This window comes from Rhinoderma darwinii, chromosome 1, assembly GCF_050947455.1.
Source record: "Rhinoderma darwinii isolate aRhiDar2 chromosome 1, aRhiDar2.hap1, whole genome shotgun sequence".
Classification (NCBI taxonomy): Eukaryota; Metazoa; Chordata; class Amphibia; order Anura; family Rhinodermatidae; genus Rhinoderma; species Rhinoderma darwinii.
In genome coordinates, this window is record NC_134687.1 from 641,434,228 (window position 1) to 641,457,108 (window position 22,881).

Sequence of the window (22,881 nt, forward strand, 5' to 3'; positions counted from 1 at the left end):
GGCTGTTAGTGCGAGGTGTCAGCTGTAATACACCTGCAGCATGTGGAGAGGGCTCAGCCTGCAAACCCCTCCATACTTCTCCCCCCGCACCATGACATTCAGTGTTGTCATGGGGATGGCCACGTATATACATGACTGATGGATTACTGGCGTCTTTCTTAATACGATCTAGAAGGGGTTTTTGTATTCGCACCATGAATGTTATACAACCGACATATTGAACCTGACATTGTAGAGAGCGGATGAGATAAATGACGTGATGTCTTATGATCTATATCTGTCTTACTAGTGACCCCGTTATCTGTACAAGACGAAGAACTATTTGTAGCTTTGTTGTAATTCCATCAGGGCCACACCATGTCCATGAGGCGAGATGAGCCGCCAACCCCTCCTGCACTAACTGTACCTGCTTCTATAGGACGCAGATACAATTACATGGTGACGTTATCCCGCCGCTTGCATCGTTGAAAGGCGCTGATTGGCAGGGCAGAATGACTTGGCCCGCCAATGAGTGCCTTTCAACGACGCTAGGCGCTCATTGGTGGGCAAGTCCTTCTGCCCTGCCAATCACCGCCTTTCAACGATGTAAGCGGCGGGATAACGTCACCACACCGCTTATGTCTTCAGTCCCAACGGAGCTGCTCAGAAGAGAGCAGGACGGCGCGAGAACGGGATCAAGGTAAGTATCTAAAGTTTTTTTTGTTTTTTTTTCCTCAAGTGTGAGTGGCATTATCTAGGGGGAGGGGGCAGGGTGGGCTCTATCTACAGGGGTCACTTACTCCGGAGTGGAGCTATATGTGGGGAGCAATTTACACAGGAGGCTATATGTGTGGCTGTTAAAGGCGGTGGGGTTATAGCGGGGTTTCACTTACTCGTGTCACCCACTATTACTACCTCCTTTATAATCAGGGTCACTGGGGTAATGCCTAGTTCCCCTACCTTTTCCTTATGCTAGCATCGATCTAATTGCTTTGCTGCTTCTCAAGGGAGTAAGACCGGTTGTAAATAAAGGTAATATTTATTAACATACAGTAATCACTCTCATATATAAAATATAGTAACTAATCACAGTACAGTATAAACACGGTATCACAATCCTAATTATACCGCCACCACTTACCTAAACATACATAGAAGTTACGTTACAACACAATACCCATAATTCTCACACGCTCACTATCTCTGTCCCATTCCCTCCTAATATAACTGTCCATGTACGCTAAGGTTTAATCAGGTAAAGGATTAACAGTGGGAAGGTTTGTCAGCAAGGGGTTAACGCAGGGACTGCAAGAGTTAACTTCAGGGACAGCAAAGGTTACACAGCGCATCAAGGGTTAACTTCAGGGACAGTAAGGGTTAACACAGGCACTCAGGGGCACTAAGGGTTACTCAGGGAAGCAAGGGTTACTCAGGGACCGTAAGGGTTAACACAGGGACTCAGGGGCACCAAGGGTTACTCAGGGAATCAAGGGTTAACTTAGTGACAGTAAGGGTTAACCACAGGGACTCAGGGGCACCAAGGGTTACTCAGGGAAGCAAGGGTTAACTTAGGGACAGTACTCAGGGAGAGCAAGGATTAACTTCAGGGGCAGCAGGAGGAGACAGGGAGAGAAAGGGTTAAGTGTAGCTGTTGCTACACGTGATACTTAGCGTGTCGTTGGTGGAGCAGGAGCCGCAGCAGGTCCGGAGAATGCAAGACAGGTGAGGCAGTCAGGTCCCAGCTGTTCCTCGTTGGTGGAGTGGTGAGGTGGTCTTCAGCTGCAGAGCGTACCGACGCAGGGCTATTTAACCCTGTCGGTACGCTTGCAGCGGGGGACGAGTGGCGCTCGCCCCCGGCTAGCATGGGTCGGCATGGTGATAATGTATCACCAGCCAAATCATGAACGCCCGCGCGCAAGACCGTACGTGCGCGCGGGAGGTTTGAAATGGAGACAGGTTATCAAACTATCTCCTGTCTCCATTGTTTCCAAACAAAGCAGGGCAATTCTAAATGTCCTGCTTTGTGTTTCACTGGATGAATACCAATGGGAATTTTTTGGTTAGAGCCTAACGTGAGATTTATTTCTTTTTTTTTAGCAATTTAAGATAGTGATACAATTGTATCAGATAGTGATACAATTGTATCCATAAGGTTCGTTCACTAGCGCTTGCGCACTTTACATTGACATATGTAATAAGTTCAGATAGGACAAGGATGAGATTTAAATGGTTAATACCATCACACTCTAGTATTTATAATTTATTTTAGCATTTTCCTGGTTTTTATTTATTTTTATATTTTTATATTTTTTATATTCAAAAAATATTATGTTTAAATATTTTTGTTCCAAGTTGGGACCGGTACCCTCCTTGTCACAAGGTGTGTGCCAGGAACTGAAGCAACATGAGCAGCTGCTCTAGGAGTTCCTCTAGATGAATCTCTTGTATTTCAGCTACTGCTGCTATAGAGATCTCTGTGCAGCTCCCTTATTAGCAAATCAGCTGCTTTATCAAGCCCAGTGTGTGCCAGTAGCTGATACAGCTATAGCTGCTGCTGCTGTGGATTCCACTGTGAGGATCTCGTGTTTAGCAAAACACTAATCCTGCCTATCTGTAGTTATCTAGCCCTACGCGTTTCCTTACTCATAAGTAACTGCAGTAATTCATCAGGGGCTCACAGAGTTAATAGATTAGACCTTCTGGCATTCCAGAGGTCTGTGTAGACAATGCACTGATTCTATGATCAAACGTGGACATAGTTGCTAGCCTTGTCCTGCTTTGTTTACAACCGTATTCATGACCAGGGTTGCGTTTCTACAGCTTTGGCTCATGAGACATTATATGTATTATATACATATATATATATATATATATATATATATATATATATACACTACCGTTCAAAAGTTTAGGGTCACTTAGAAATTTCCTTATTTTTGCAAGAAAAGCACAGTTTTTTTCAATGAAGATAACATTAAATTAATCAGAAATACACTCTATACATTGTTAATGTGCTAAATGACTATTCTAGCTGCAAACGTCTGGTTTTTAATGCAATGTCTACATAGGTGTATAGAGGCCCATTTCCAGCAACCATCACTCCAGTGTTCTAATGGTACATTGTGTTTGCTAACTGTGTTAGAAGGCTAATGGATGATTAGGAAACACTTGAAAACCCTTGTGCAATTATGTTAGCACCGCTGTAAACAGTTTTGCTGTTTAGCGGAGCTATAAAACTGACCTTCCTTTGAGCTAGTTGAGAATCTGGAGCATTACATTTGTGGGTTCGATTAAACTCTCCAAATGGCTAGAAAAAGAGAGCTTTCATGTGAAACTCTACAGTCTATTCTTGTTCTTAGAAATGAAGGCTATTCCATGTGAGAAATTGCCAAGAAACTGAAGATTTCCTACAACGGTGTGTACTACTCCCTTCAGAGGACAGCACACACAGGCTCTAACCAGAGTAGAAAGAGAAGTGGGAGGCCCCGCTGCACAACTGAGCAACAAGACAAGTACATTAGAATCTCTAGTTTGAGAAATAGACGCCTCACAGGTCCTCAACTGGCAGCTTCATTAAATAGTACCCGCAAAACGCCAGTGTCAACGTCTACAGTGAAGAGGCGACTCCGGGATGCTGGCCTTCAGGGCAGAGTGGCAAAGAAAAAGCCATATCTGAGACTGGCTAATAAAAGGAAAAGATTAATATGGGCAAAAGCACACAGAAATTGGACAGAGGAAGATTGGAAAAAAGTGTTATGGACAGACGAATCGAAGTTTGAGGTGTTTGGATCACACAGAAGAACATTTGTGAGACGCAGAACAACTGAAAAGATGCTGGAAGAGAGCCTGACGCCATCTGGCAAGCATGGTGGAGGTAATGTGATGGTCCGGGGTTGCTTTGGTGCTGGTAAAGTGGGAGATTTGTACAAGGTAAAAGAGATTTTGAATAAGGAAGGCTATCACTCCATTTTGCAACGCCATACCATACCCTGTGGACAGCGCTTGATTGGAGCCAATTTCATCCTACAACAGGACAATAACCCAAAGCACACCTCCAAATTATGCAAGAACTATTTAGGGAAGAAGCAGGCAGCTTGTATTCTATCTGTAATGGAGCGGCAAGCGCAGTCACCAGATCTCAACCCCATAGAGCTGTTGTGGGAGCACCTTGACCGTATGGTACGCAAGAAGTGCCCATCAAGCCAATCCAACTTGTGGGAGGGCCTTCTGGAAGCATGGGGGGAAATGTCTCCCGATTACCTCAGCAAATTAACAGCTAGAATGCCAAAGGTCTGCAATGCTGTAATTGATGCAAATGGAGCATTCCAAGACCAAAGCAAAGTTTGAAGGAGAAAATTATTATTTCAAATAAAAATCATTATTTCCAACCTTGTCAATGTCTTGACTATATTTTCTAGTCATTTTACAACTCATTTGATAAATATAAGTAGTGTGAGTTTTAATGGAAAACACAAAATTATGTGGGTGACCCCAAACTTTTGAACGGTAGTGTGTGTGTGTGTGTATATATATATATATTATATATATATATATATATATATATATATATATATATATATATATATACACAAAAAATAGAGACCAGAAGCAGCACTCAAATAGCAAAAGATGTGAATTTATTTACCCAACAAAGCAACGATTCACTTCCTCCATGGAAGCATTTTCAAGCCTGGAGGAAGTGAAACGTTGCTTTGTTGGGTAAATAAATTCACATCTTTTGCTATTTGAGTGCTGCTTCTGGTCTCTATTTTTTGTATATACATGAGGAGCGCGTCACTCCTTTTTTTTTTAAGCTAGCACCAGCCGTTTTTGGTATTTACACTGTGCTGCTCCTACTATTTGCTTGAGTTTATTTATATATATATATATATATATATATATAGAGCGCTATCTATAGGGGGCTATATGTAGAGCGCTATCTACAGGGGGGCTATATGTAAGGCACTTTCAAAAGGAGGACTATATGTTGGGCACTATCTACGGAGGGGCTAAATGTGGGGCACTACCTATGGAGGGGACTATATGTGGGGCACTTTCTACAGGGGGGCTATACGTGGGGCACTTTCTACAGGGCCTATATGGGGGGCACTAGCTACAGGGGGCTCTATGGGGGCACTAGCTACATGGAGCACTGTTTGTGTGTGTGGGACAAGGTGTATGGTGCTATTATAATCAAGGACTGTGTATGGCGCTATTATAATCAGGGACTGTGTATGGTACTATTATAATTAGATGTGCAGTGTATGATGCTATTATATTTAGGTGCACAGTGTGGGGCACCGTGAGAAGTTTATCTTCGTTTATAGGTTCAGAAATGTTTGAAAAGTGACAAGCTGAAGACATCTGAGCGGCAAACAGAAGAAATGGGCTGTGACAGGGAGAGGTACTCATAGAGGTCTGGACCGGATGGAGAAGACAAAAAGAACAACTAGAATCTGAAAAGACGTCTCCTGTGAGTCACTTAATGTAAATGTTTATTCTGCCTCTGATCAGTACTGTAGTGACTGTATGATCTGCAGCGAGATGATGGGTGGTATGATTTATTATTATTTTTTTTTGGTGAAGCAGCAACTCCCAGCATATCCTTACCATTGTTCGGGCTAGGGATGCACGATGCATCGAAACTTCGATATTATTTCGATACTCTGCATCCCCAAGCGGTTCGATGCCGTTATTTCATCTATTTCGATACTTAGCTGTGCGGCTGCACCGCTAAGTATTGTAACACATGAATGTATGAGAGCGGGGCTGCGGCTTTGTAATACAGTCATTGCCCCGCTCTTGAGTCCTGACAAGTGCGCGCTGTCAGGATGATGCGATGCGGCCAGCGCTTCACTAATGATTGACGGCACTGAAAACAGAACATGGCGGGCGCACTACAAAACATCCCTATGCTCTGTCTTCAGTGCCTGAACCGCCGCTCATTAGTGTAGCGCCGGCCGCATCTCCTCATGCTGACCGCGCATGCACTTCCTGTCAGGAACGTGGCAATGGCTGTATTACACCGCAGCCGCAGGCTGTATTATTAGCCGGAGCCCCGCTCGCGGAGATCAGAGAAACCTCTCATCTCCGCCGTTATTCCCGTGAATGCTGCGATCACAGCGGACTGCAGCATTCAGGGGAAAATGAGAAGGGGGGATGCCACTTGGATCGCGTCACAGGGAATTCCTGTGACGAGATTGAGCGACATACCATACACAGTGTTCCAAATTATTATGCCCATTGGATTTAAGTGTCATAAACATTTAATTATTAGTTTTTCAATTAAAGAGGCTCTGTCACCAGATTTTGCAACCCCTATCTGCTATTGCAGCAGATAGGCGCTGCAATGTAGATTACAGTAACGTTTTTATTTTTAAAAAACGAGCATTTTTGGCCAAGTTATGACCATTTTCGTATTTATGCAAATGAGGCTTGCTAAAGTACAACTGGGCGTGTTGAAACGTAAAAGTACAAGTGGGCGTGTATTATGTTCGTACATCGGGGCGTGTTTACTACTTTTACTAGCTGGGCGTTCTGATGAGAAGTATCATCCACTTCTCTTCACAACGCCCAGCTTCTGGCAGTGCAGATCTGTGACGTCACTCACAGGTCCTGCATCGTGTCGGCACCAGAGGCTACAGTTGATTCTGCAGCAGCATCAGCATTTGCAGGTAAGTAGCTACATCGACTTACCTGCAAACGCCGATGCTGCTGCAGAATCATCTGTAGCCTCTGGTGCCGATGTGTCCTCGCTCGTCTGACACGATGCAGGACCTGTGAGTGACGTCACAGCGTGATCTCTGGAGAACACGGCTGTGTCTGCACTGCCAGAAGCTGGGCGTTCTGAAGAGAAGTGGATGATACTTCTCATCAGAGCGCCCAGCTAGTAAAAGTAGTAAACACGCCCCGATGTACGCACATAATACACGCCCAGTTGGACTTTTACTTTTCAACACACCCACTTGGACTTTTGCAAGCCTCATTTGCATAAATACGAAAATGGTCATAACTTGGCCAAAAATGCTCGTTTTTTAAAAATAAAAACGTTACTGTAATCTACATTGCAGCGCCGATCTGCTGCAATAGCAGATAGGGGCTGCAAAATCTGGTGACAGAGCCTCTTTAAACTCATGGATGGTATTGTGTCTTAGGGCTCTTTGGATCATTGTAATCAATCTCAGACACCTGTGATAATTAGTTTGCCAGGTGTGCCCAATCAAAGGAAAACTACTTAAGAAGGACGTTCCACATTATTAAGCAGGCCGCAGGTTTCAAGCAATATGGGAAAGAAAAAGGATCTCTCTGAAAAGCGTGAAATAGTGCAATACCTTGGACAAGGTATGAAAACATTGGATACTTAAAGAAAACTTAAGCGTGATCATCGTACTGTGAAAAGATTTGTGGCTGATTCAGAGCACAGACTGGTTCATTCAGATAAAGGCATAATGAGGAAGGTTTCTGCCAGACAAATAAATAGTATTAGGAGAGCAGCTGCTAAAATGCCATTGCAAAGCAGTAAACAGGTATTTGAAGCCGCTGGTGCCTCTGGAGTACCGCGAATCTCAAGGTGTAGGATCTTCCAGAGGTTTGCATGTGTGCATAAAACTATTATTCGGCCACGCCTAAACAATGCTAGCAAGCAGAAAAGGTTGCAGTGGGCTCCGAAATACATGAAGACTAATTTTCAAACCGTGTTGTTTACTGATGAGTGCGGTGCAACCCTGGATGGTCCAGATGAATGGAGTAGTGGATGGTTGGTGAATGGCCACCATGTCCCAACAAGGCTGCGACGTCAGCAAGGAGGTGGCGGAGTCATGTTTTGTGCTGGAATCATGGGGGGAGAGCTGGTAGGCCCCTTTAGGGTCCCTGACGGTGTGAAAATGACCTCTGCAAAGTACGTAGAGTTTATGACTGACCACTTTCCGTGGTTCAAAAAGAAGAACCGTGCATTCCGTCAGGGGCGTAGCTAGGGGGGCAGGCGGGGCATGTGCCCCGGGCGCAGCTTAGAGGGGGGCGCCAGCACCACCTCCTCCTGCACTATAATTGTACTTGTGTCTATAGGACACAGGTACAATTAGAGGCAATGAATGACCGGGCACCTTTTGTAACAGTGAAGCTTCCGTCGATGAAAGGCGCTGAGTGACAGGGAAAGTCATCCTGCCCAGCCAATCAGAGCCTTTCATAGATGCTGCGTTCAACCCCCAGGAGACCTGCGCAGAAGAGAGCAGGTCTCCATGGCTGCCGGACGGCATGGGAGCGGGATTAAGGTGAGTTTAAATATTTTATTTTTTCTTTTTAAATTGTAAGCAAAGTGTGCGGCTGTATCTACAAGGGGGACTTTGTCTACCCGGGGGACGGGGGGCTTTATCTACGGGGGGATTTTATCTACGTGGGGGGCTTTATCTACACGCGGGAGGCTTTATACTGGGGTGGGCTATCTATGGAGCACCATATACAGGGGGGGCTATATAGTGTATAGCCCACCCCTGTACATATAGCCCCCCTATAGATATAGACCCCCTATAGATATAGTCCCCCCTGTAGATATAGTCGCCCTGTAGATATAGCCCACCCCTGTAGATCTAGCCCAACCCTGTAGATATAGCCCACCCCTGTAGATATAGTGTCCCCCCTGTAGATATAGCCCACCCCTGTAGATATAGTGTCCCCCCCTGTAGATATAGCCCACCCCTGTAGATATAGCCCACCCCTGTAGATATAGTCCACCCCTGTAGATATAGTCCCTTTGTAGATATAGCCCACCCCTGTATATAGTCCCCCTGTAGATATAGCCCACCCCTGTATATATTATCCCACAAATAGCTCCCCCTATAGTGCTCCACAGATACAGGGGTGGGCTATATGGGGGCACTATCTACAGGGGGCTCTATGGCAGGCACTATCTACAGGGGGCACAGTGTGTGTGGGACATGGTGTATGGTGCTATTATAATTAGAGGTGCAGTGTATAGTGCTATTATATTTTGGGGCGTAGTGTGTGGTATAATGATAACTTTATCTTTATTTATAGGTGCAGATATGTTGGAAAAGTAAGAAGCTGAAGACATGTGAGCGGCAAACTGCAGAAATGGGCTGTGACCGGGACAAGTCATCATAGAGGTCTGGTCCGGATGGAGAAAAATAACTAGAATCTGAGATGTCACCGGTGAGTCACTTAATGTAAATGTTCATTCTGCCTCTAATCAGTAATGTAGTCACTGTATGATCTGCAGCGAGATGATGGGTGGTGTGATTATGATATGATTTATTTTTTGTGAAACAGCAACTCCCAGCATATCCTTACCATTGTTAGGGCCATGCTGGGAGCTGTAGTTTTACGCCGTACATACCTATACGGCAGGGGTTGCACTAAATTGAGCTGTATTTGTGCTGGTGCTGTATTTATGTACTGAGCTTGGTTCTGGTGTTGTGTATAGAACTATGGTGCTTGTAAAATGTACAAATGTTTTTATGCTCGCGTTACATAAAAATAAATGTGGAAAAGAAATGACACGTCGATTGGTAGAGAAAACAAACACGGCGAGGGGGAAGGAGATGTCGGGAAAGAGGTTGGGGGGGGTGCCAAACTGAATCTTTGCCCCTGGTGCTGGAGAACCTAGCTACGCCTCTGCCTTCCGTAGCAAAATTATCTTCATGCATGACAATGCACCATCTCATCCTGCAAAGAATACCTCTGTGTCATTGGCTGCTATGGGCATAAAAGGAGAGAAACTCATGGTGTGGCCCCCATGTTCCCCTGACCTCCACCCTATTGAGAACCTTTGGAGCATCCTCAAGCAAAATATCTATGAGGGTAGGTGGCAGTTCACATCAAAACAGTAGCTCTGGGAGGTTATTCTGACATCCTGCAAAGATATTCAAGCAGAAACTGTCCAAATACTCACAAATTCAATGGATGCAAGAATTGTGAAGGTGATATCAAAGAAGGGGTCCTATGTTAACATGTAACTTGGCCTTTTATGTTTTTTTTGATTGAAAGAGCTTTTGATTTCTGTAAATATGACCTCCTGATGCTGCAAATTCAACAAATTACCATTTTAGTTTTCTCTTTACAACCTTTAACCCCTTCCCTCTTTAGCCACTTTTGATTCCTGACAGAGCCTCATTTTTCAAATCTGACATGTTTCACTTTATGTGGTAATAACTACGGAATGCTTTCATCTATCCAAGCGATTCTGAGATTGTTTTCTCGTGACACATTGCACTTTAAGTTACTGGCAAAATTTGCTCAATATGTTCAGTATTTAATTGTGAAAAACACCAAAATTTAGCGAAAAATTGCAAAAATTAGCATTTTTCTCAATTTAAATGTATCTGCTTGTAAGACAGGCAGTTATAATACACAAAATTCTTGCTAATTAACATCCCCCATGTGTCTACTTTAGATTGGCATCGTTTTTTGAACATCCTTTTATTTTTCTATGACATCACAAGGCTTAGAACTTTAGCAGCAATTTCTCACATTTTCAAGAAAATTTCAAAAGGCTATTTTTACAGGGGCCAGTTCAGTTGTGAAGTTGCTTTGAGGGCCTTATATATAAGAAACCCCCAAAAAGTCACCCCATTTTAAAAACTTCACCCCTCAAAGTATTCAAAACCGCATTTAGAAAATGTCTTAACCCTTTACACATTTCACAGGAATTAAAGCAAAGTAGAGGTGAAATTTACAAATTTCATATTTTTTTGCAGAAATAAATTTTTAATACAATTTTTTTTTATAACACAGAAGGTTTTACCAGAGAAATGCAACTCAATATTTGTTGCCCAGTTTCTGCAGTTTTAGGAAATATCCCACATGTGGCTCTAGCGTGCTACTAGACTGAAGCACCGGCCTCAGAAGCAAAGGAGCACCTAGTGGATTTTGGGGCCTTATTATTGTTAGAATATATTTTAGGCACCATGTCAGGTTTGAAGGGCTCTTGCGGTGCCAAAACAGTGAAAATCCCCAAAAGTGACCCCATCTGGGAAACTACACACCTCAAGGAAATTATCTAGGGGTGTAGTGAGCATTTTGACCGCACAGGTTTTTTACAGAAATTATTGGAAGTAGGCCGTGAAAATTAAAATCTAAATTTTTTCAAAGAAAATGTAGGTTTAGCGATTTTTTTTTTTCTCATTTCCACAAGGACTAAAGGAGAAAAAGCACCGCAAAATTTGTAAAGCAATTTCTCCCGAGTAAAACAATACCCCACATGTGATAATAAACGGCTGTTTGGACACACGCCAGGGCTTCGAAGTGAAAGAGCGCTATTTGGCTTTTGGAGCTCAAATTTAGCAGGAATGGTTTGCGGAGGCCATGTTACATTTACAAAGCCCCTGAGGGGACAAAACAGTGGAAACCACCCACAAGTGACCCCATTTTGGAAACTACACCCATTGAGGAAATTATCTAGGGGTATAGTGAATGTTTTGACCCCACAGGTTTTTTGCATAAATTATTGGAAGTAGGCCCTGAAAATGACAATCTAAATTTTTTCAAAGAAAATGTAGGTTTAGATAATTTTTTCTCATTTCCACAAGGACTGAAGGATAAAAAGCACTGTAAAATTTGTAAAGCAATTTCTGCCGAGTAAAACAATACCCCACATGTGGTAATAACCGGCTGTTTGAACACACGGCGAGGCTTAGAAGGGAAAGAGCGCTATTTGGCTTTTGGAGATCACATTTAGCAGGAATGATTTGCGGAGGCCATGTCACATTTGCAAAGCCCCTGAGGGGACAAAACAATGAAAACGCCCAAAAAGTGACTCCATTTAGGAAACGACACCTCTTGAGGAATTCATCTAGGGGTGTAGTGAGCGTTTTGACCCCACAGATGTTTCATAGAACTTATTAGAATTGGGCAGTGAAAATAAAAAAAATCCTTTTTCTTCAATAAGACGTAGCTTTAGCGCAAATTTTTTCATTTTCTCAACAAATAAAGGAAAAAAAGAACCCAACATTTGTAAAGCAATTTCTCCCGAGTACGGCAATACCCCATATGTGGTCATAAACTGCTGTTTGGGCAAACGGCAGGGCTCAGAAGGGAAGGACCGCCATTTGGAGTGCAGATGTTGCTGGATTGGTTTCTGGGCGCCTGTGGGCCCAAAACAGTGGAAACACCCCAGAAGTGACCCCATTTTGGAAACTACACTCCTCAATGCATTTACCAAGGGGTGTAGTAAGCATTTTAACCCTGCAGGTGTTTTGTAGAAATTAGTGTGCACTCGATGTTGCAGAGGGAAAATGTATTTTTTTTCCATAGATATGCCAATATGTGGTGCCCGGCTTGTGCCACCATAACAAGACAGCTCTCTAATTATTATGCGGTGTTTCCCGGTTTTAGAAACACCCTACATGTGACCCTAATCTTTTGCCTGGACATATGACAGGGTTCAGGAGTGAAGAGTACCATGCGGAGTGGAGGCCTAATTTGGCGATTTACAAAGTATTGGTTCACAACTGCAGAGGCTCAGATGTGAAATAATAAAAATAAACCCCTGAGAAGTGACCCCATTATGGAAACTGCACCCCTCAAGGCATTTATTAAGGGGTGTAGTGAGCATTTTCACCCCACAGGTCTTTTCCATAAATTAATGCACTGCGGATGGTGGAAATTAAAAATTTATATTTTTCCCCAGATATGCCATTCAGTGGCAAATATGTCATGCCAAGCTTATGACGCTGGAGACACACACCCCAAAAATTGTTAAAAGGGTTCTCCCGGGTATGACGATGCCATATATGTTGAAGGAAACTGCTGTTTGGGCACGCTGTAGGGTTCAGAGCCGAGGGAGCACCATTTGGCTTTTGGAGAGTGGATTTTGCTTGGTACTATATTTGTTTGAGTATTGCTGGTGTTTCCATTTATAATGTGGGGGTACATGTAAGCAGGGCGGAGTATATAAGGGGCATAGTCAGGTGGTATAATAATGGGGTAAAAAAATAAAATAAAATAATCCATAGATGTGTGTTACGCTGTGAAGCAAACCTTTCTGCACAGGCCGGTGTCGCACTGATAAATGGCGTCCTTTCTTATGCCCCTTTTGGTTCGCACTCCGCACCTTTGTAGTTTGGGGAATTTTGCTGGGAAAGTGTTGTCCTGGTATAATACGGGCACCGTCCCTTCCAGCGGATATGTTTGGGCTCTCCCCTTCCTGGTTCCCTAATTTTAGGTCCTTGATAAATCGCCTCTTGAAACAGAAGAAATGTTCCCCTCGGGCACAACTGCATATTTTTTTTATTTCCTGACTTATTGGAGTCATAACTAATTTTATTTTTCATAGACGTAGCGGTATGAGGGCTGGTTTGTTGCGGGACGAGCTGTAGTTATTATTGGTACCATTTTGGGGTACATGCAACTTTTTGATCACCTTTTATCCTATTTTTTGGGATGCCAGGTAAACAAAAAAACGCAATTCTGGCACAGCTTTTTTAGTTTTTTTTATACAGCGTTCACCATGCCTTATAAATGACATGTTACCTTTATTCTGCGGGTCAGTACGATTCTGGCGATACCTAATTTATAGCATTTTTTTATGTTTTACAACTTTTTGCACAATAAAATTACTTTTGTAAAAAGAATGTATTTTTTTCTGTCGCCAAGTTGTGAGAACCATAACTTTTTTATTTTTTTATCGATGGAGGTGTATGAGGGCTTGTTTTTTGCGAGACGAGTTATAGTTTTTATAGGTACCATTTTTGGATACGTGCGACTTTTTGATCACTTTTTATTCTAATATTTGTAGGGCAAAGTGAAAAAAAAAACAGAAACTCTGGTAAAGTTTTTTACGTTTTTTTTTTATGCTGTTCACCGCGTGCAATAAATAATATAATATTTTGATACCTCAGGTCGTTACGGTCGTGGCGATACCAAATACTTATGGTTTATTATTGTTTTTCAATAATAAAGGACTTGATAAGAGTAAAAGGGGGATTGTGTTTTATTTGATTACTTGAAACTTTTATTGTTTTCAAACTTTTATTTTTTGCACTTTTTTTTACACTTTTTCTCAAGTCCCACTAGGGGACTTGAAGGTCCAACGGTCAGATTTAGTTTTTTTCTAATACATTGCACTACCTATGTAGTGCAATGTATTAGATCTGTCAGTCATTCACTGACAGCAAGCCGATTAGGCTTCGCCTCCCGGCGGGGCCTAAATCGGCTTCCATAATGGCAGAGCAGGAGACCATTGTGTCTCCTGTTGCCATAACAGCAGTCGCCAGTCCTGATTGCCTGTCAGGGCTGGCGATCTGCTAGTAACCGCTACGATGCAGCAATCGCTTTCGATTGCTGCATCGAAGGGGTTAATGGCAGGGATCAGAGCTAGCTCCGGTTCCTGCCGTTACAGGTGGATGTCAGCTGTACAGTACAGCTGACTTCCACCGCTGATGACGCCGGATCATCTCCTGACCCGGCGCCATCTTGCCGGCAGCTACGGAAGCCGATCAGGCTCCGCCGCCGGGCGGATCTTGACCGGCTTCGGTGCTAGGCAGATCGGGAGGCCAGTATTAGGCCTCCGGTTGCCATTGCAGCCACCGGAACCCCGGCAATTTCATTGCTGGGGTTCCGATGAGCTGCAAACACCTTAAGTGCAGCGATCGCGTTTGAGCGCTGCACTTAAGGGGTTAATGGTGGGGACCGAAGCTAATTTCGGTCCCCGCCATTACAGTCGGATGTCAGCTGTAAGATACAGCTGAGATCCGACGATGATGGCCCCGGCTCAGCTTCTGAACCGGTGCCAAACATTTGGCGTAAGTATACGACATTTTGCGGGAAGCACTGGCTTTCCATGACGTATATTTACGCCAAATGTCGGGAAGGGGTTAAAATGTTTTGATCTCTGTTGTGCATAATAATGTGAAACAGTGCATTTTGAGTTTTTTTACTTCTAAAGAAAATCTGTTATCATTAGGAGATTTGTTCAATAAAATTTGCATTATACTCCAACTGTGGATGGCTTGAAGATTATACTGACTGTCATTTGCATCGACTATTTAGGAAAATCAGCGAAAAATAACATTTGCATAATAATTTGGAACGCGGTGTATATGGGCAGACAGCCCAGGGTCCATTGAAGGGCTGTCCTACCGTATTTCCTGTTGTTAGGGCATACTGAGGTATGTCCTATCAGTACACAGGCTAATGTACTGACATATAGATATATGCCAGTACATTAAAGTTTAAAAATAAAGTAAAAACATAAAGTAATGTTAAAGAGGCTCTGTCACCAGATTATAAGTGCCCTGTCTCCTACATAATCTGATTGGTGCTGTAATGTAGATAACAGTGGTTTTTATTTTGAAAAACGATCATTTTTGAGCAAGTTATGAGCTAGTTTAGATTTATGCTAATGAGTTTCTTAATGGACAACTGGGCGTTGTACAGAGGAGTGTATGACGCTGACCAATCAGTGACTAATCAGTGTCATACACTTCTCATTGTTCCAGCCCAGCATGATCTACAGCAGTGTGTGATTGTGCAGTGAAAGAAGTAAACATGCCCAGTTGCTAAAAACACAATACACGCCCAGTTGGAAGTTGGAAATAAGAGAAAACACGCCCAGTTGTCCATTAGAAAGGCTCATTTGCATAGATATAAAATTGCTCATAACTTAGCCAAAAATGATCGTTTTTTAAAAAACAACAAAAAACAACATTGCAGCACTGATCACATGCAATAGGAGATAGGGATTTGATAATCTGGTGACAGAGCCTCTTTAAATAAAAAAAAAATACACATACACATACACCTTTTTTACAATAAACATTAAAATAAGTCTCAATACATAAAATATACACACATTCGGTATTGGCGCAGCCGTAATAACCTGCACAACAAACTTTTTGCATCATTTATGATGTGTACGCTGTAAAAAAAATAAAAATAAAGACTGCTTTCTATCACTTATTGTGAGGCGCGAGGTGCGATGAATTTAACCTCCATGTGCCTCACATTAATAGTAATTAACCCCATCATGTACCTCACACATTAACCCATTATGACTGAGAAACATGATGGGGTTAACTACTATTAATGTGAGGCACATGGAGGTTACATGTACAGAGCTTGGTTTTGGTGTTGTATATATGTACTGAGCTTGGTTCTGGTGTTTGTATATATGTACTGAGCTTTGCTCTGGTGCTGTTTTTATGTATTTGAGCTCGGTTCTGATGCTATATATGTGTATGATCTTGGTTCTGGTGCTATATATATGTACTGAGCTTGTTTCTGGTACTGTATTTATGTAATGAGCTTGGTTCTGGGGCTGAATATATGTAATGAGCTTGGTTCTGGGGCTGTATATATGTAATGAGCTTGGTTCTGGGGCTGTATATATGTTATGATATTTGTTCTGGTGCTGTATATATGTAATGAGCTTGGTTCTGGGTCTGTATATATGTAATGAGCTTGGTTCTGGGGCTGTATATATGTTAGGATATTGGTTCTGGTGCTGTATATATGTACTGAGCTAGGTTCTGGTGCTGTATTGAGCACTGTTCTAATGGTGTATATATGTACTGAGCTTGGTTCTGGTGTGTGTGTGTGTGTGTGTGTGTGTGTGTGTGTGTGTGTGTGTGTGTGTGTATATATATATTACACACATCCCCAGAACCAAGCTCAATACAGTAATTCTTGGTTGTGGTACTGTGTGTATGTCAGAGCTTGGTTCTGGAGATGTAATTTATATAGGATATATTTATAATAAGAAAATTGCAGGGCAGATGGAATTGTTGCAATTCTTTGTATGTTTAATGGGAACCTGTCAGGTAATTTCAACCCCTAGAACCGCCACCATGCGGTAATACATGACCTGACAATATTTCCAAACATTCCCCTGTATGATTTTTTCAGATGCAGCAAAATCTATAAAATCAACTTTTAAAAGGTGCACGCTGTATGCTATATACTCATTAAAGGGTCATGGGGCGGTGCCGCGATCTTGAAGAGTCACAGTTATACCTCCAAACCCACCTTTCCATGCTTGATTGACATCCCCTTGGCTGTTATACATCATTACCAGTCTCCTCCAACTTTCTCGGATGTGCCTTTGCCTTGTACTACTTGGGCACTCACCGTGCAGAGAGGTGTACTCTGCCCGGCTTCATTGCTGCACCGCGCATTCCAGGGGAGTACAAGGCAACTGTGCATCCGCAAGAGTTGGTGGAGGCTGGTAGTGTTGTAGAACAGTCAGGGGGAAGTCAATCGAGATCTGAGGGGCGCCATCAATTTTTGCCTCCGGCAGCAGAAAAGCTAGAACCGGCCCTGAATTCCGGGATCGGGTTTTTATGACCACGGTGGAAATAACCTTCAGTGTTCAGACAAGTCTGACTCCGTATTTCACTCTCACATGAACTCCGGGGGAGACGTTCGTGTTGGGGTCTCTCTGGAATAACTCTTAGTAGTTGTCCACATACAACGGAATTGTTGCAGAAAATTTCTGCAGCAATTCCGTTGAAAGTCGCAGACTTTCTGCTGTGGCAAAAACGCACCAATTCCTGCGTTTTTTTACGGCAGAAAATTGAGCGTATTTTGCTGCGTTTTCCACAATGTAAGGAAATGGTGACGTCTCTAAAAAACGCAGCAATTCAGTATACTTTCCGCAGCAGGAATTGACATGCAGCTGTCTGAAAAATATGCACCGCAGGTCAATTTCTGCTCAGAATTTTTACGCAGCGCTGGATGAGATGTGTTAAATCTCATCCACTATGCTGCTACTGTATTCTGCTGCGTTTTTTCTGTCCAAAATTCCGGTCGGGAAAATCGCAGCAATTCCGCAGCGTGTGGATGAGCCCTTACACCATCCAGAATAATCTCATCCAGTCCTGACCACAAATGCGAAGACACTTTAGAATAATGTTTCTCAACTCCTTAAACTACACAATGAAAGAAGTCGTAAAATATCATCATTTATAGGTCTGGTCATTATTTTTAGGGCGATAACAATTATTTATGTTTTATATATTTTTTTTTTCTGTACACAATTTAAATTCACAACTCATCATTAGTCCACAATCTCGAGGTGAGGATGGTCTTACAGAGGAGCCCCCTCCCAAACACTTAGGTGCCTCTAATTGGTTGACCAAAGTATTGAAGGGGTTAAACGGCTGTAATCGTAGTTCTCTCAGATCTCCAGCCTTTGCAGCAGGGTGTCAGGTCTTCCCTATGGCATGTGAACAACTCCTGAGCGGTAAATGTCCTGTGCAGGAAGGGGTTAAATGAGTACAATACAAATTTAGACATAAGCTTTTCTCACAAAATAATAAATCGCTCTGCTTTGCTCCGCTCCACCTGCACTAGAACATTATGATAAGAGATCACACTGCGTGTTCCCTACATATATATAATGTCACCTCAGCTGCTGCAGAACCTCACAGTTTATATCAAACACTGACTGCATGATGTGCATCATGTCTTGCGAGATTTAACCAATGTCTCCCCAGTATCCGCCATTTATCAGGTTGTCAGGAGTCAGGTCTTCATTGTCTGGGGGGGAAATGTCTTCATTCTACTCTTCTCACCTGAGAGATATATAATAAATGTCTGATATATGGGGGTCCCAAATTTCGGAGGAGAACGGTGGTCCCCCGACCCGCCTGGTGAGGTGATGACTGCATCCAGGTGGAGAATGAATGGAGAGGTGACCACACATGTGCACGACTCTCTCCATTCACTTCTATAGGAGTTCCAGAAACAGCCGAGCACGGCCAGAGGTGGAGCCGTATCTATCAGACATTTCTGACATATCCTGGGGAGAAATGTCCGTGTTGGGAATACCCCTTTATTCCATGTGGTGACGGCTCTGAGAAGATGTTTCTCTCAATGATCAATAAGTGAGGTTCTGTATGTCACACATGATGTTGTCCCCTGCATGATTTCCATCTTCTCCTTTCTTCATAAAGACGTCTGCAGTACTAGATCCTCCAGTTCCTCCAGTTTTCTCATCTTCTCCTCCACAACGTTCCTTCTCCTGAATGACCCACCAAGGATGGACAAGGACAGGAATGAGATGAGCAAAAGAATATTAGACTTCACCTTGGAGATCATCTACCTGTTGAGCGGAGAGGTAAACTTTTCTATATTATAGAACAAGTCACCCATAGGGAAGGGACAATACATAATAGGAAGAATCCAGTGTCCTGTATAACAGCGTCCAGACCTTCCAAGTGACGTCAAGAAGCTGAAGATCAGCCACCAATATGGTCAATTATGTGTCATGTCACCAATGCAGCAATAGTAATGTTGTAGAGCAATGAGAATGACCAGGAACCAGGAGGATCAGGATGACCTCTATCTAGAAACATAGAAGATGATGGCAGGAGGAGAGCACATGGTCCATCTAGTCCCCCCCCCCCCCCCCATATTAGTTCTATTTTCTCATTGTCTTTTTGTAGGTGAGGTCTTCAGTATTACAGATGTGGGGTCACTAGAGCCCACTATACCCAGGGTCACAATCTCCCTCTTTCTACTGAGGGGGGAATACTGTGTTCAGTTCTCTAAGTGTCTCTCTCCATAAACAGGAGTACACAATAGTGAAGAAGACATGGGGGGACTGTTCGACTCCCATCATCCATGAGTCAGGAGGATGTAGCAGTAGTCAGAGCCTCATCACTGAGCCTCCCCCTCACTCCCGGATACATGAGAAGAACAATAAGAAGAAGATCTTAGAAGTGATCTACAAGATGACTGAGCTGCTGACTGGAGAGGTGACACTGCTGGGAATGCTGGGAAATTCTACAGTAACAGCACTGGAGTTGTCTGGGTGATGACTGTATCATTGTGTGTGTCAGGTTCCTATAAGGTGTCAGGATGTCACTGTCTATTTCTCCATGGAGGAGTGGGAGTATCTAGAAGGACACAAGGATCTGTACGAGGAGGTCATGATGGGGAACTACCGGCCACGCACATCACAAGGTAAGAAGGGACAGATATATATTGGCATTACTGTGGGCACAGGCTGGCACTGGCGGCCATGTTGAGAACACCTGCTGTAAATCTGTGATGTGAGGGCCATTACTTTACACTTTTGTTTACATTTGTGGGGAGTGTAATTCATGTGTGGAACAAGAAAGTCATGGGAGTCTCCTTGTAATATTTGTCCCACCACAGACCACGTGGCTTATAGTACACATCATTTCCGCTGATCTCCATAACCTTCTCTTTTTTTCCACATTGGACCAACATACACAGTCACGTGAGTATTCTCCTTCCAGGGTGAGATGGCCCAAACAACATGATGTCTCTATTTTAGACCACGCCCGTATTTAACCCCTTTCTGCCGCAGCCATTTTTCAGATTTTTATTTTAATTTTTTCCTCCCCACCTTCCAAAAGCCGTAGTTTTTCATGGCACCATTTATTGTACCATATACTGTACTAGACAACGGGAAAAAAATTATTTATGGGGCAGAAAATAAAAAAAAACAATGATCCTCCATTGATTTTTGCGCTTCATTTTTACGGACTTCACTGCAATTAAAATGACGTGATATCTTTATATCTTTATTCTCTGGGTCAATACAATTACGGCGATACCAAATATATATAGTCTTTTTTTATATATTTACTTTTACAAGGCAAAAACGAACGTATTTTTCAGACTAAAAAGTCCCTGTGTCATATAGTCGTCAGTCAAGGGACCCGGCAGCGCCGGGCCCCCTGACCACTTCTTACTTAACACCTTCCCCGACCAATGATTGTCCGGCACATCATGGAGCAGGGAGAGGATGATGTTTGGAGTGGGCTCAGGCGCTGAGCCTGCTCCATACGCTGCAGGTGTCAGCTGTGTTTTACAGCTGACACGCTGCTCTAACGGCCGGGAACAGCGATGGCGCTGTTCCTGGCCGTTTAACTAGTTAAATGCAGCGGTCAATAGCGACCGCGGCATTTATAAGGGTCTTCCCATGAAGGACATTTATGACATATCCACAGCATATATCATAAATGTTAGATAGATTCGGGTCCCACCTCTGGGACCCAAACCTATCTCTAGAAGGGGGATCCCTGAACACCTTTCTAGCTTACTCTGCTCCTCTGTCTCCCGGCCACTTCCTGGTTGGGTGGTCGGACGTTACAGAAACAGCCAAGTGTTCGCTCAGCTACGCTGTTTCCATAACTCCCATAGAAGAGAATGGGAGTTACGGAAACAGCGTAGCACCATAAGCAACGCTGTTTCCAGGACTCGGTAGCTACAAAAACAGCGTACATGGTCGAGTTACGGAAACAGCATAGCTTGCATGCTACGCTGCTTCTGTAACTGCCATTCACTACTATGGGAGTTACGGAAACAGCGTAGCTCAGCGAGGCACGCTGTTTCCGTAATTCATCCATGTATTTCCGTGTATTGTACCATTGATCTAAGGGTTGCTGGCTCAAGTACCCTAGGGGACCTAATAAAATGTGTAACAAAATAAAGTTAGATACATTTTCGGTAGTGTAAAAAAAGATATTAAAAGTAAAAAAAAAACACCTTTTCCCATTTTTCCCCAAGCACAATGTAACATTTTTTTAAAAATTGGTATCGCTGCGTCCGTAACAGTCCAAACTATTACAGTATAGCATTATTTGACTCGCATGGTGAATGCCGTAAAAACAAAAAATGGAAAACCCCAGGATCGTTGTTTTTTGTGCACCATAGCGCTAAAAAGAGTGAGATATAAAGTGATAAAAAAATTGTATGTACCAAAAAACAGTGCTAATAAAACATACAGCTCGACCCGCAAAAAATAAGCCTTCACAGCACTAAAAGGATGAAAAAATATAAAAGTCATGGCTCTCAGAATGTGATGAAATCGAACAAGTTAGTTTTTTTTTTTTAACCAATAGCTTTTTCTTTGTAAAAGTAGTAGAATATGAAAAAAAATTCTGTTGTCTAAAATCTTGGCTTGTTTTTTAGTCTCGTGTGTCTTATAGTCCGAAAAATACGGTAACTAAAAAATAAAATGTATTTTGTGTTGCCAAATTCTGAGAGCCATTTGTTTTTATATTTAATATTTTTCCGTCAATCGAGCGATATGGGCGAATAGTTTTTTTGCGGGCTAATCTTTAGTTTGTAATGGTACCATTTATGGGGTTCATGCAAGTTTTTGATAGCTTTTTATTCAATTTTTTGTGCGAAATGAGGTGACCAAAAAACATTGATTCTGGTATCTTACTTTTTTTTATTTTTTTTTTACGACGTACACTGATGATATAATATATTGCTATATTGTAGTAGTTCAGACTTTTATGGAAGCGGCAATACCAATTTTGTTTTTATTTTTTTCACACTGCTTTATGGGGAAATGGTTTATTCTGGAACTTCTAATATTTATTTGTTTTTGCACATCAAAAAAACGAAACTTTCTTTAACCCCTTCCCCCTGCTGGCATTCTGGGCCCTAATGTCCAAGCCATTTTTTACATTTTTCCATTGTCACATTCGAAGAGCTGTAACTTTTTTATTTTTGCGTCGGCATAGCTGTATAAGGTCTTGTTTTTTGCGGGACGACTTGCAGTTTTTATTGGTACCATTTGAGAGTAGATGCGACTTTTTGATCACTTTCTATCACATTTTTTTAAAGTCAGGATTAACAGAAAACAGCAATTTTTCCATTGTTTTTTATTTTATTTTTTACGGCGTTCACAGTGCGGGTTAAATAATGTAACAGCTTTATAGTCGGGGTCGTTACGGACGCGGCGATACCAAATATGTGTAACTTTTTTGCTTTATTGTAGTTTTTTTTAATAGTAAAGCATTTTGTAAGGGGAAAAGCTGGGTTTTTCATTTTTTTTTTTTCACTTTTTTTTTTAATTAACTTTATTAAACTTTTTTTTACTTTTTTACTAGTCCCACTAGGGGACTTCCCTATCCTCCGATCGCTATTATAATACACTGCAATACTTTTGTATTGCAGTGTATT

The 22,881-nt window shown here is 42.5% G+C and overlaps 1 protein-coding gene across 1 annotated transcript in view; it reads left to right on the forward strand.

The window, feature by feature from the left end:
• Window positions 1-22,881, forward strand: part of LOC142657225 (uncharacterized) — an 83,986-nt gene that overhangs the window by 2,046 nt on the left and 59,059 nt on the right. Inside the window, exons 2-5 of the mRNA XM_075832308.1 lie at window positions 9,013-9,147; window positions 18,885-19,048; window positions 19,503-19,688; window positions 19,773-19,896. Of these exons, the coding sequence (XP_075688423.1) occupies window positions 18,971-19,048; window positions 19,503-19,688; window positions 19,773-19,896 (388 nt within the window). The 5' untranslated portion in view covers window positions 9,013-9,147; window positions 18,885-18,970. The remainder of the gene's footprint in view (window positions 1-9,012; window positions 9,148-18,884; window positions 19,049-19,502; window positions 19,689-19,772; window positions 19,897-22,881) is intronic.